The sequence below is a fragment of the Gymnoscopelus braueri genome, assembly GCF_963280865.1.
Source record: "Gymnoscopelus braueri genome assembly, chromosome: 12".
Lineage (NCBI taxonomy): Eukaryota > Metazoa > Chordata > Actinopteri > Myctophiformes > Myctophidae > Gymnoscopelus > Gymnoscopelus braueri.
The window spans coordinates 28,591,055-28,606,446 of NC_137614.1; the positions used below are offsets into that span (position 1 = coordinate 28,591,055).

A 15,392-nucleotide genomic window follows, 5' to 3' on the forward strand; every position below is an offset into this window, starting at 1 on the left:
TAAGTGGAATTAATAATTCATAATTGTCAATTATTGTTTCCCCCCTTCCTATAAATGTAAGGCAAGTTTTAGATTCTCACGCACAAACCTTACATTTCCCCACCAACATAGAAAGAATGCTATCAGTAATTTATCTACATAATGTATAGCCTACACAATACAAATATGCTATGAATAATTATGTTGTCAGTGCCATTTATAAAGCCCTGCATTGACTTTTTTCAGCCAGCAGGTGTCGCGGCAACAACATGAGACCAAAATACTTTATATAAAAATTATAATAATAATACCAGCTAATGTCCCTGCCCTGGTTGACATCCTTATTTTTTAACTCTATGGTTGACATAATCATTTTAGCCTGCTTTACTTTATGTTCTTTATGGTAGTTAATGGAACCTCACTCTCTAGCATACCTGCCAACCTCAGACCGTCTGATAACAATAACAGGAGATTTTTTCCCAGGGGGAGGGGGGGCTCTTGACCACGCTGGGGGTCCCCCAGGACATTTTTAACAGAGTAGATGTAATTTCAAGATTTTGGGAGGTTGACACTTTTATCAGGCTTTACTTACATAAGATCCATTAAAAAGTTAAAAGTAGCAATAAAAGAGCCATATTTAATAATAACATTTTGCTGGGGACCCCCTGGAACCAATGCTTAACGCTTTTTGAAAGTCCTGGAAAAAAAATCAAGACTCGCGCAACAAAAATCGTCAAGACACACCATCTCCGGTTTACTTCCCGTATCTGCATAGTCTCACATAGTCTCACGCTTTTTTTTTTTAACAGTGGGATAAAATCAATAGGTAACGTCTTATGCAAATGAGCCATGCGGTCGAATGTAAACAAATCGCTAGTGCAGTCTGGATCTGTCATTACCGTCATGGATGAACTTCAACCTGGTGTTTGCACTTTCTCCATTTTTGACCCGTTCATTCATCTACATAAACGTTCGGATTTCAAATATAAAGTTTTTGACCCTGGCGAGGGTGCCGGGACCCAAGACCCCTCAAGACTCTTGAGCTAAAAAGTTTGTGAACCACTGCCATTTAGAACAGTGGTTTTCAACCTTTTTCATGCCAAGGACCCCTAAATTGATATATATTTGGCCGCAGACCCCCATCTGAAAATGTTTTGTGCCAGGGACCCCCAGAAGCAAAGATTTGAGTTAAAAATGTTCGCTTTAAAAATGTATATATATTTCAAAGATATGCACACATTTTCAAGATTTTTCAGAAATAGCAGATCTACAAGCTCATAGCGTGGCACTCGGTGCCATGCTATGAGCTTGTAGATCTGCTATTTTTGAATAGCCAAAGCTAAGTGGTTAAAAATGATTGTGACGCTATCAGTGGCGTACCCACTGTAGAGGCAGGAACTAAAATCTCGCCTCCCCTAGAAAATGAAGTAAAAGAAAAAAATCCAAACAGAATAGTGGCCGTCGGACCATTAGCCCGCCTCCTCGTCCATTCACGCGGGCAGGCAGCTAATCACCACCGTCCATCCATTCAGCAGAGCGACCCTCGCCTATATAGTGATGCAAATGTGGCCTTTGTCTTCATGGGGTACCAGGAGTGCCAGGGGTGGGGGTCTGGGCCATCACCTGTACTCACCTGGCATAAAAGGGGCTCTGAGAGCAGCTTGAGCCATTCATTACTAAACTACAACATGAAGAGACCACCGCTGAAGAATTGATTGATTGATTATAATTACATATTGTTTTTCAGTTTTGTAGTCAGTGTAGTGTTGTTAACTTGTGGGATCTTGCCTGCCCTAAATGTAATTCCTGGGAACGCCACTGTTCCATGAGCTGCTGCAGTGCTGCTATTCAGCCACAGAGAAGAACGCCGCTCTGGTTTTGGGCTCCATGATTGGTCAAGTTCAAGGATTTCATGGTCTTTCATGGTCTTTTATAGGAATACGTGAAGCCTGGCTTTACCATCCTGGCTCGACACAGCCTGGCTTGACAAGGTCTAGCTCGACAAAGTCGCTCCTTTTCAGCCTGGCTTGATTTACTTCTACCACTGATGACAAATGTACACAAACTGATGGTCAAATTATATATTTGATTAATATTTACATTTTTACTAACTAGTTCCAAATCCCTTTAATTACATTTTATTTTGTTTTTATTTTTAGAAACAAGCATGAAAATATTAATTTCTTCAAAAATCATTTGATAAAACCACGATTGATTCACAAAAGTGTAAACGACGCACAAAGCATGTCCCTTTAAAATAAAAATCAACTCAACTCAAATTACAGCAAACTGCAAAGGCTGTTAGCTGCTACTGTGTCATTCTGATGGTTGCAAAGAATAATCACAGCTCAAATTTGAGTGGGCAAAGCCGTACAAGACATGTTCTAGCTGACCAAAGATATGAAGCATGTTCGATTGGTCAGAGGACAGGTCAAAAATACATGTACAGACAGATAAAAGACTAGGCGAATTAATGTCCCTTCTCCAATAGGCTGAAGAAACGTATACGTTCAAATATACTCATATTCAAGCCAAGCTTTGATTATAGCGCTAGATTTTCTTCAATACTGTGTTGCACATGTTATGTGTTTGCTCAGCAGACATACTACTGTGAGGCAATTAGTCAGCAATGAGAGTCTTAAGTTATAGTTAGTGGGCTAACAAACCTGATCCCAACTGTCCCTAAGACAGCAATGAAAGTCTTAAATTATAGATTGAGTCCCTATCTCATATGTAGGAAGACTTTAGCAACAAGGGGTCAGTGGGTAGGCCACATGATCCAATTGATTTCTACAACCGTAAATCTAGATTTACATTTCTGGGCTGCTTTGTAAATATGGCCTTAATGATGGTGGTGCATAGGTTTTCAGGCAGCGTTTCTATAAAAAAGGTGCTCAAAAAGTTTTACAATCCCTCAATTAATAAAATACATAAATAACCAGGCAAAAACAATATAACAGTATATACCAAGTCTAAGGTGCAACACTTAGATGTCTCAAAGCAAATTCTCCGTCGTATCTCTATAAATAGAAAGTTCTCAACATTTTCAAGCATAAAAGCATCAGTAGCCCCAGTTTACAGTGTTAAAATGCAAATGTTCAGTAATTTCAAGCTCGTCAATAGAATGCTCTCATAATGTTACTCAGCCAAAAGAACAGTGGTATACAGACAGAACACTGAGGCACCCATTAAAAGCCTCTGCAGACATTGCATTCCCTGTCAGGAAGAAATGTCAGCAATTTCAGTATATGAAAGGAGCTTTCTACAATGTACTGAGTGACCCACCACAGCTAGGGATGACTCATGATCCATGCCACAATGGTTTCCCAAGTGCAACATATTTCTGCTTTTCAACATTTATCATTTGGATGAGCAATAACTCCAAGTAAAAATGTTTAATCTGTTCTTGTAGAAAAGCTGAGTTGGCTCAGCCAGTGAAAAAGCATTGGACATTGGCTTGTCGATTCTTATAAGACTTGATGACCCACACCCACCTGCTTGACAGCTAATGGAGGGTTAGAACTCATTGTCATAGCCTGAACCTATAATGACAGTGACTTTGACCATTAAGATTCATCATCTCAGCCCAGACCCTTTTTGGACAGACACGTAACAGTAAACACCATGTAGTGAGATGCTACTGGCGGTACTTGACGTCTACACAGACCAAAGTCAAAATCCATTGTGAGATTCAAACCGGGCGAGGGGCTTGAACAAATTCCAACATAACCCACCCTGTGAAATTCTATGTCCTGTGTGTTGGAAGAGGTGGGGGAGGGCCTCCGTCCCATCCAACTAGCGGGGTGCTTGTGGGGGTGCTGATCGGCAGAGTGCTTGCACTGCTTGTGGTGGTGGTGGTGGTGGTGGTCGGCGGGTGTGCTGCGGAGTGGTGGTCGTGTCGCCAAGCTAGCTTGTGGTAAGTGGAGTTGGAACCACAGTCTATGTAGCGGTATGCTTCTAGACTGTTCTGTGCCGTTCGCACCATGTAGGAGGTTTTCACTGAAGTCCTGGTAGCAAATACAACAATGCAGTATCAAGTGGTTAGATAAGAGATGTAGTAAGTAAACGTACTAAACGTAGACAGCAGCATGCCAGCATCAAACATTTGAAGGCAGATTAAGACACAGCTCCAACAGCAGCAAGCTGTGATTACCTAAGAAGCAATTATCCAGGCTACCGAGGAAATCCTACACCTATTCTGATAATGGTGTGCTCTGAGCTAGGTCATCGTATTGATTTCCATCAGTTACTACACATGAGAAATGCATCCGCATCCTGAAATATTCTGTGAAAACAATAGTGAGTGACACAGGCAGTGGTTTGTGGTGACAGCACTCTGTAGAATAAGTTACATAAAGATGGAGAGGGATACTTACTGCATGAAAACCACGATGTTGTGAACTTTAATGGTGGGCATGGTGCAGAAGGCGCTGGGAACACAACAAGCAGAAGAATTCTCACAATATAATAGAGGATTATTTTCTTTTGCTGTTGTTTATCCTGCTGTATAAGAAATTCCTACAGAGGAATACTGGCGGTGTCCTGAAGCAACCTTGCATCTCAATAGTTCCTTATGTCACAGGTAGAAATCATTTTATGACAATGGAAAATTCTGGATACTGGTTTGGATTTCCTTTTTTTTCCCCGTAACACAGGCGAGATGCATTAACAAGATGAGGCACTAGTACAAATCTAGCCAGGGTAAATGCAATAACACTTACTACACGTAGGAGGCGCTGCTACCAATCTCCACACTGACAGTGTAGTTCACCTGCAGAGAAACACCACAGGTTGAACAATCTACAGCTTAAAAGGCAGTTAGACCTTATCAGCAGTGACTTGATGACAGAATACAATGTAAACAATGGTTTGTACATCCAGTAAGGTCATGTGACAGCTTTAAGACTCTTCTGTTGGTTGAATTCATAACTGAGAATACCTTGCTATTCTGGCATATAAAATGAGTTGTCAGCTTGGCCCCAAATGCAATCTATAATTGTTTACACTGACCATATCCTGTAGGCGGCCTGGCTTCCTGTGACTGTCTCGGGCTGTGGAGTTACAAGCTGACAACACTTTGCCATTCATTCATACTAGAGACCGACCTGATATTATCGTCTGATGTTGGCCTTATCACAGATAAATCAGCATTGGCGTATATGATGCACGATGTGCGCTGATATGAAAACGTTTCTTACCAACATAATGCAGAAAAAGATACTTCTGGTCATGTTGTTTTTCTTTTTTAGTAATTATCAATTCCCAGTCAGATGTATCATTTCAGTGCTCAGAATTCATTATGGACATTTTAAATACTGTATATACACAGTATAGAGTAAATATCAACATCAGAATTAATATCTGTATCAGCTCCAAAAATCCGGTATCAGTGAGAGTCAGGCTCTAGTTCGTACTGTACTGTATATATTGAACATTGTAGTATTCTGTGATTTGGATGTGTGCGAGTACCTGTCTCTCGCTGAGGGGCTGAATGCTGAGGACATTATCTAACTGCTGAGTACCAATCACTGTCTTCATGTAGAGGACCTGGCAGCTCAGGCTCTGCACCAGTACTGTGAAGAAGTTGGTGTTGCTGAAGTTCAACGTGCTCTGTGATGGAAACACACTGTTAAAACCACGTTCAACCTGGTGTCCCCATTCTGGGACACCCAGATGTTTACAATGGATGGTTCTAACCTAGGAGTAAGAACCTTGCGCAGAATGCGCACGGCACCTTCAAGCACCTTAAGTGCTAAGACAACGGTTTTCCTTATTGTTGTTTACAGTGTATGTTTACTATTATTATTGTTGCTGCTACAATGTCTGAGGAACCAGAACAAAATAATGTTATACTCATGTTGTTATGTTATAGGCACACACACACACACACACACACACACACACACACACACACACACACACACACACACACACACACACACACACACACACACACACACACACACACACACACACACACACACACACACACACACACACACACACACACACACACACACACACAGCTAAAATGGCCAATCTGTGAGCTGTAGATTGGCTATACAGTGGGGGAAAAAATCCATCTCTGTCTGTTTAAATTTTTTCAAATTCAAAGCCTTAAAATAGTTTTTTCTACAATTTCTACAACAAGCTCTTGTGCATAGAACTTTTGATCTTGGTGTGTGAGCAATAGACACGCCATAAAATAAAATAGGATAAGTAAACATTCAGCATTCAAATGGTAGACCATAACCATCACAGCAGCTCCTCTAGGATAAATAAATGTGTGCTGACTGCCGAGTGAATCCATTCATATACAGCAGGATCATTTTCCATTTGGGGGGGAAGGAATCAACGTACGGTCATGTTCATGAGGACTTTCATGTTGGCGTGGTCGAACCGCAGGGAAACGGAGCGTATGCCATCATCCACCACCACCACGGAGCGTGGGAAAAGGAAGAAGGCCACCAGCGAAGAAGCCAGGAGACACAGCACAGCAGACATCACCACGTACAGTTTCCTGGAACAACAGTCGTGCAAATTTATCTTTGGCCTTGTTGTGGTTTATGCAAAGCGAGTAAACCTCTGCACATTTAGATCGATGCATGTAATGATGTATTTAGTGTACAGTATCATCCTCTACAAACATAGCATGCCACGGCCTATACAATCATGTAGAGTATACAGAATAAGAGTGGAAATATGGAAGTACAAATGCATGCATCGATAACTAAATCAATCAATCTCAATAGAGGATAACATAACACAAATGAAACTCATAACATTACCGAATAGATCAGACAAAATGTGTTCATTTAATGATGACAGTATAACTTGTGCAGGACTGTTGATACTAGGGACAGTTACTTACGTTCTCTGGGGCCGCAGCCTTTGGTCACTGTACGGGATCAGGGCCACAAGCTCATTAACTTGCTCTACAGACATAAGAGATTACAACAGTTAAAGACAGCTTAAACAGCACATCAGTCATTAAGCTGGCAAACAAAAAAAACAGAACATCTTTCAAAAATAGCAGATATACAAGTTCAAAGCTTGGAAAATCTTGAAACTACTGATTTAGAAGGCATTTGTAGGCTTCAGGTCTTAAATGGTTAAGTAATGTTGTAGTGGCATCATTATAAGCTCCCTTGAAGTCTTATTAAGCTTGCTTTTTGTAGTCTGACCACAGGTGAGCAGTTATAGGATGGTGTACAATATGCTCTGAACAGACACACCCTGCAGAATTGTCTGTAAATATCATCATCTGTCATTTGTTCTGTAAAAAACAAACACTGGCCTACAACAACTGTCTTTCAAAGGTTGTGCTCAGCTCCTTATTTGAAAATAACTAATTTATCGTGTGAGTTTGAACTGATTACAGACTCTAATGGCTAATATATCATATATTCATTACCAGTCGTAACTGGAAATTAAAGTAATCAGCCCCACCTTTACTACAACATTAAAGTGAGGAACACATCAATGGATTTACAGTTCTTTGCGTGAAATGGCCCATTCTGCTCAATACTTTTACGCTTTTTGTGTAAGTATAGTTTATGAGAATACCTTTGTACTTTTAGTCAAGTAAAATTTTGAATACAGGGCCTTTACTTTAAACAGAATATTTAATTGCTTTTACTTAACCCATTCAATCCGGGAACGCCTCTTGTGTCATTTAAGATTTTAGCATTGGCTATTCAAAAATAGCAGATATACAACCTTGAGATATACGAGCTTGTACATTGTACATACAGCTATTTCTGAACATTTTTAAAACATCTTGAACGTGAGAACTACTGAATTAGAAGGCATTTGTAGGCCTTAATGGGTTAAAATCTGAGTACTTCTTTCACCACTGTTGATTAAGGTAAGCACAACAATTAAGCACATGACTGGTGACAGTGCATGCACTGTCAGTCTGTCACCAGTCATGTGCTTCATTTGGTGGTTCTCAAAGTGGGCTCCAGGGACCCTCAGGGTTCCAATTGTGGGGGTTACATATGGACCCACAGGTCTGTATCTCTGAGAACACTGGCTTAGTATCTTGGAGAGAATCTTGAGAGAGCGGATAATCCTTTTCACTTGCTTTTTTTCTTTTGTCCTTCATTTATTCAGGGAAGCCCATTGAGAGCAAGCGCTCTTTTTCAAGGACGGCCTGATTACAGCATGAAAACAAGTAGTTATAAAATACAATATAATACAAACAATAACAAACATTTGAACCACATTAAAACAGATGCAAATAAATATAGGGTTTACATGAAACAGCTGCAGTCAATAGTGTGCCCTCAAGACGCACCCTAAATGTCTTATGGAGACCAGTTGAACCAGTTTCAGTAGTTTGACCCATTTGTATGTTGTATAGACCAGTGGTTCTCAAACTTTTTCATGTCAAGGACCCCAAAAATGATATGTATTTGGCTGCGACCCCCCCCCCCCCCCCCCATCTCAAAAATATTTTGAGCCAGGGATTTTTCAAAAATAGCAGATCTACAAGCTCACAGTGCTATTTTTGAATAGCCAAAGTATAAACTAATGGTTAAAGTGGTTAAATAATTGTGATGCTGTATTAACACATTTTACTGGCATTTTACTGGGGCCCCCCCTCCCCCCAAGGACCCCTGGGGGGGAGAACCAACGGCATAGGCTCACCGGAGGGGATACGTCCAGTGCCCTGGCACGTCGGACAGGTGATGCTGTCCCTGCCGGTGAACTCCACGTAGGGGAACTGAGCGATGGCCTCCTGTCTGTCCAGCCCGTCCAGGGAGTCGTCGTCTCCTTCGTCCTGCTGCTGCTGCTCCTCTCCTCCTCTGTGTCGCCTCCTCCGGGACGACGTGTCTCCTCCTGCACCGTCCGGGAGGAGCCGGAGGATGCTGCCGCTTCTGGACCACCGCGCGCCCATGTTGTCCCTCACAGTGTGTCACACCAATGGACTCAACGAGCCAGCAGAAGCATGATCTCTTCTGTCTGTTTGTATCTGTCTGAGTGAAGGGAAGCACCGATCAGTCTGCTCTGCTGCTGCAGACAGACGGGTCAACAGGTTAGAAAATGGAGGGGTCAGTCAAACTGACTGTGAAAGAGCTGCTCTGTTCCGTCAATAACATGCGAACAATACCGATATGTTGCATCAGCTGACCTGACCAGACACAACAATGCTGTTGTTCCCAGTGCATCATCACAGTTATACCAACACACTCGCCCCAAAACACAGTCGCGCCCCGGGGCAAATCCGGCGACCTCGGAACACGGTCGCCACCTAGGTATTCCTAAAACCTCAGTAAACTATGCCTAAACCTAACCTTATACCTAAACGTAACTATGCCTAACGCTAAACCTACCTAACTAAAACGTAAACGCAGTAGGCCTAAAACTTATTTCTAAACTTGTCCTCAGTAACACCAATACAATACAAGAACCGCTGGGGGCGACCGTGTTTTCGGGCGAGCGTTCCGGTAACCTCTCTCAGACCACTAGGCGCTAACCATAGATATATATAAAGGCTAGATGGCTCAAGGGGACGGCGCAAGCGTAGCTCAACCGCGGCCATCTTGAAACAGTCATTCATAACATTATGTCTATGGGGCATATACTTTGAAATAACCATAGCGTGCTCAATTTTCATCCGATTTTCAAACGGGTTGGTGTGTTGTAAACACCAAAGATGTAGTTATGATACTGAATACTTATAATTATAATCATGTATTTTTTTTATTTTATAATTTTAAGTATGCAGTATCATAACTACGTCTTTGGTGTTTACAACACACCAAACCGTTTGAAAATCGGATGAAAATTGAGCACGCTATGGTTATTTTAAAGTATTTGCACCATAGACATAATGTTATGAATGACTGTTTCAAGATGGCCGCCATGTGGCAACGTCGTACTCCATTGGCCAGCAGCGCGGTTGAGTCATCTAGCCTTTATATATATCTATGGCGCTAACGCTAACTGCTAAGTTAGTAGCCAACAAGAAGACTGAAACTGCCGGTTTACACTCTGGTTTTAATTCATTAAATAACTGGCTTTCATTAATTGATTAAACCCGTATTTCCTTACCTTTTATTAGACCAACCAGGGCCAGTCAGTGGTTATGCTACCACTGGTAAGGAATGGAAAGCAAATGAATCTGGAAAGGTATCACACACAGCTGTGTTGTTGTACCCACTTCTTCGATGGCTGGCTTGAGTTTACTGTGCCCACTACAGCCACCTGCTGGTTTTGGTTGAACATGACATATATGTAATTAACCACTTAAAGTATGGGGTTTAAGTAAGTCTTAAACCCCATATGGGTAACCGGAGTCCCTCAGGGCTCAATACTAATACTAGTGTATATTCTGTTTTCTGTTATTGTGGGGTAAACTTTCGCTGAAAATAGCTGATCCACAAGACCACAGTGAGCTTGTCGATCTGCTATTTTCAGCGAAAGCTTTCCCCACAATACCGATGCTGGGGTTTAAGTGGTTAAGCTACACACGCACTAGGATGAAGGATGCTGCTGCTCTCTCACAAAAAAAAAACGACTTGTCAGCCAAAGAAAGGTTCATATCAAAACATTAAGACATTTTATTGAAGATTTATCCCCATCTCCTCCATGTCTTTTCCACTCGTTTTATTCAGTTTGGGAGGATTTCATTGAGGAAAAGAAACTCCCTCCTCCAGGAGTAACTCAGGCAGTACCACTATTAAGTACGTTGTGTGTGTGTGTGTGTGTGTGTGTGTGTGTGTGTGTGTGTGTGTGTGTGTGTGTGTGTGTGTGTGTGTGTGTGTGTGCGCGAGCGCGCGCGTGCGTGCGTGCGTGCGTGCGTGCGTGCGTGCGTGCGTGCGTGCGTGCGTGCGTGCGTGCGTATACAGAAACAGATTCATGTCTATTGCCATCACATTTACTGTGCAGCCAGCCTCCTCTTCAGCTCAGCATTCTCTCTCTGCAGCACTTTATTCTGAAATTAAATGAGAATAATTTCCAATAATATGATTAAATAGATAGATAGATAGATAGATAGATAGATAGATAGATAGATAGATAGATAGATAGACAGACATTAATAAAGGAATACTTTAAAATGAATTTCGCAAAAAAAAAAAATACATGATAAAATGCAGTGGTGTGCATTGACCAACCTTATGCCTGAGTGCCTCAACTATCAGGTCTCGCCCTCCTCTGATGCTCTCCTCTTTCTTTGAAGCTCTGAAAGCATCTCCAATCACTGACACCAGCACGTGAGACTGGGGGGAGATTTATGGACATGGTCATGCTTGAGACCTAGTAAGCCTGACTAAATGAATTGCTTTCCCCAAATCAAACATATATTTTTAACAGGTTTGTATCCCTGAACGGGATTGTCAGTCCCAGGAACCCAAAGGTCAGGGAGGTCCTCTAGAACAGTGGTTCCCAAACTTCCCCAAAAATGTTTTAATTGTTTTTAATTGATGAAAGGTTGTGATTTGTTTTGTTTAAACTTTTTTAAATCTTTTGAAATATAATATAACTATTTTTAAATGTAGGAAACAAAAGAAAGGGGATATTTTACTCGCGACCCTTAAAAATGGGTCCTTACCCACTGTTTGGGAAACAGTGCTCTAGAAAATTGGGCCAACTGAGACCCTACATTCCAGAGATGATCCTGATCCTGAATTTCAGAAGCTGAAACAAAAAGACCCCACAGAGGTACATTTTATGAACAGGCAAAGCAGGCAACTGCAATAAGGGCCCCCTGAATGCACATTCAAGATGGTCAGAAGGGCCCCATGGGATTTTCTGCTCAGGGTCCCAACAGTCTCAAGAATCGCCTCTGCTATCAAAAGGCTAAAACAGAGGAACGCTACCTTTTTGGGCATGAAATCTACTTTGTAGATTTTCAAGACTGGTGAGAGACAACATTTACCAGACACTGAAAATCACCTCCGTTTTTATTATAGGCTGCTAATTCAAATAATGCAAACCGAATAAGTCAAAGTTAAATATGAATAATAAAGGCAAAACATATTTATGGGGCTTTTAAAATACTGTTGACAGCATCTGAAAAATAACTGCCAAATGATTTGAGGTTTGTCACTGTGCAGTTGTTGATGGCAAATACCGACTTAAATGGATACAGAACTTTCAGTTCTTTCTTTTTCTCAGATGGAAGTCTAATAGTCAAATGATGAGTCGTTTGTCATAAAGTGTTTTTCTAAGTTCCCTTTCTTCACCATCGCTGCATAGAGGTGATGAAGAGAACATAACATTTCCCATGCCTAATAAAATGCCTAATAAAATATCCAATCAATCAATCAATGCCATGTGAGGAAAAAAATAATCATCATTGCATGTCTCATGGCGCCTGTTCCCACACTCTCATTCTACCGCTGTCTCATCTCATTAGTTGTGGTTAAAAGATAGTTAAGTCAATTACTGTATATAGTTAAACAGGTATGGTAACACACCTATGTTGCCAGGTGCATTCCTGTGTTAATGCACTGCGCCACTCCATTGATATGATTGGTTGGGGTTCATTCAAACCAGCAAACCTGAGCACGATTAGATGTTATGAATGCATGTTTTCGTCAGGGTTTGAAAACCCTGACGAAAACATACATTCATAACATCCAATGATCCAAGATCGACCAAAAAGCCCCTTGCCATCGATCAGTCGATCTTAAAGACATTTGTTGCCCACCCCTGCCCTAGAACAACTGGATGTTGATGGGACATGGCTGGTCACTGAGCAGCATTTGTGCTAACTGAGAAAAGTTCTGAGGCAGTCTCAGTTCCAGGGGCTCATGGACTGAGGATCCGGCCTGGTTGGCTACCACAATTTTCAACAGTCAGAACTTCAGAAGCTCTGAAAATGAGTCATAAAGCAGATGTCCTGCCTCCCCTACTTCCATTTCGCCTTTGCGAACATCCAGGTCGTGATTGGTCAAATACCTTTCTGGTATGAGGACAGATCACAGCTTCCTGTTCTAAACGTTTACGGGCCGAAATTACAGACAGCATTCAACAATTGTACAAGAGATAGTACAGCTTGAGAGAATAGCAGGATACTCACAAATGTTTTGCTCTGGAACAGATAACAATGGTACATGTCTGAAACCGAGTTTTTAGCCACAAAGCCAAAGACTTTGGGTGAGGTGGGCAGGACGGCACAGAAGGACACAGTGGACAGAGGGCAAGTGTAAAGCATATACTGAGGATGAGAAAGAGAGGGAGGGAAAGGAGAAAAAATACGAAAATTCAACTTCAACAAACAGACAATCGTTACATGATCAAATGATATATTCATCGTTTGCATTAACTATTGATACTATATCCAATATACTGACACCTTGGTTTTGTTTTCCAGTATATCTATTCCACTCATGGAGATGAACAGATACACTTTGCTCTTCTTCGTTGCTTTTTCTGTCGACTCTTCATCTGGCATCTAGAGAAGGAGATGTGAAACAGAGAGTCAGGTCTACTGCTGTCTAATGCAATGTGTTGACCCATATTTGAGGCAGAGGTTTACTTAAAGGACCATACAAGTCTCTAATATTGACTTCTAACCAATAGCAGAGATTGCCCCTATTGAAGGCAGGGGCAATCTCTGCTTAAACTGTGGTGTATAAAAGTGTATGCACTGCAGTGAATATTTTAGCAGTTCTCTGCTGACATTTTGAAACATCATTCACCATTCATGTTGAAGGTATTAGAAAAACACTCTGAGACTTTAAAGATGCTAGGTGTAGGTAATTAACACTATTCATTCAATCTAAAATGAATATTACTCTAATACTAGCCATTAAGAAGAAGGCTTTTAACCATACAATGAGTTACTGTACAGCTAATATTTACAAACATTTTCTGGTACATTCTGTAATATTTATTGACTTAAGGCTAAAAGGTAAACAAACACAACACTGGTATTGTCCTTTAACCACTTAAAACCCTCTACCTTACTAAACGAATACTTAGTTGGCTGAGTCGACCGTTTACATGGCCAGCTCTTTCCCCCCTCTACATCATATCTCTTCACTGAAAATAGCCCATCTAAAGCTCACACGAATTGAGCTCTTGCATTAATACTACTCTGTATACATTCTGAGCCTACCATTTAACTATTTGGTACATGGCATGCTGTATTATTTTCTTCTCATTTTCCATGCAGGTGTAGACTTTAGGAGTAATGATGCCAAGCATCCTTTGAAAGAGGGCCATGTGCCTATTGTATTTGGGTACATTGCCTGCATGCATTTAATATCATTGTGGAAAGATGGCATATTTTGCCAACATGGTATATTCTATCTCACAGAAAACTAGATTGCTAATATTCAGATTATTATTTAACACTCAGGATTTTGTTGGGTAATGGGTAGACATTAAGTGACTAGGAAAGAGATGCTACATTGAGGTAACTGAGGCCACATACTGTATCGTAATGTTTGCCTCATAAAATTATAATGATACACTGTACACTGGATTTATTTTTCCAGGCGTACAAATTCCCATCAGCTGCAAAAACAAGATGAGAAGTACAACTCCCAACCTTCAGGCTCTGAGCTGCATCGTTCAGGACCTGCATACCTTCAGGGCGGACCACCTCCACTCTCCCAAGAAACTGACACGCACACGCACACGCACGCACGCACACACACACACACACACACACACACACACACACACACACACACACACACACACACACACACGCACACACACACACAAAGGAGAATTCACCCAACAATACATCTCGTAGTATGCAGCCAATGACAGCATTCAGCTGTTGGATGAAAATAACGTTGGCTATATGCTATATGAATATATTGTATTCTTAACTTTCAAACGAAAGCTGGATTACACTGCAAGTGAATCTCAATCAAGAAACAGTAAATGCTGTAAATAGAAAAAATAACTAATACAATAAAAGCCAGTTTGATTGAAGAATCACAATATGGTCATAGTTATTGAATCCTTTAAACAAATTGTGTGTAAAGCTTAAATGAACATAAGATACATTTTTATTCAATTTTGTTTTTAGATAGGTGACCTAGTTATTTAATGCCAGGACATCAGCTACTACATGCCCAATAAATAAATGTACCTTTACTGCAAAGGAGATCTCATTGTCTTCTTCGGAAATGTCGCTCATCTTAAGGTTTGTGATGTTTGTGGATTAACTGTCCTGAATAATAAGCAAATAATGGTTGTCTGTTCACTAGCAATAGTCCATATACTGTAGCAACCATAGCAGCATGACATTAAGAGCATGAATTTACCATCAATGAATTGTTTCTGATATGTTTACAATTATACATTTAACTACCAAATTGATCCATCTTACCTCAACTGATGCCACCCTGAGTAACTTTCCTTTTACCAATGGCTGGGTGTAAAGTCTATTGGAGTTAATAAATTACAGGCGTAGGCCTACATCCTTATTGCCCTTATCG

At 41.0% G+C, this 15,392-nt stretch overlaps 2 protein-coding genes across 5 annotated transcripts; both read right to left on the reverse strand.

The window, feature by feature from the left end:
* Positions 1–1,929: 1,929 nt before the first annotated feature.
* LOC308097079 (transmembrane protein 106C-like) lies at positions 1,930–10,159 on the reverse strand. 4 transcript variants are annotated; one of them, XM_080444673.1, is made up of 8 exons: positions 10,039–10,148; positions 8,632–8,956; positions 6,851–6,914; positions 6,340–6,499; positions 5,449–5,589; positions 4,701–4,750; positions 4,356–4,409; positions 1,930–3,986 (listed from the first exon to the last, which is right to left on the reverse strand). In XM_080444673.1, the coding sequence occupies exons 2-8, from the start codon at positions 8,879–8,881 to the stop codon at positions 3,725–3,727; spliced, it is 981 nt and encodes a 326-aa protein (XP_080300799.1). In that variant the 5' UTR covers positions 8,882–8,956; positions 10,039–10,148; the 3' UTR covers positions 1,930–3,724. The 4 variants fall into 4 exon arrangements, with proteins under 4 accessions (XP_080300799.1, XP_080300800.1, XP_080300797.1 ...); XM_080444674.1 differs by having other exon boundaries at positions 8,632–8,960; positions 10,039–10,147; XM_080444671.1 differs by having other exon boundaries at positions 1,931–3,986; positions 8,632–8,994; positions 10,039–10,159.
* A 632-nt stretch (positions 10,160–10,791) lies between these two features.
* On the reverse strand, positions 10,792–13,412 carry LOC308097146 (PTB domain-containing engulfment adapter protein 1). The gene is made up of 4 exons (XM_080444747.1): positions 13,289–13,412; positions 13,013–13,150; positions 11,103–11,207; positions 10,792–10,921 (listed from the first exon to the last, which is right to left on the reverse strand). The coding sequence occupies exons 1-4, from the start codon at positions 13,385–13,387 to the stop codon at positions 10,865–10,867; spliced, it is 399 nt and encodes a 132-aa protein (XP_080300873.1). The 5' UTR covers positions 13,388–13,412; the 3' UTR covers positions 10,792–10,864.
* Positions 13,413–15,392: the final 1,980 nt, after the last annotated feature.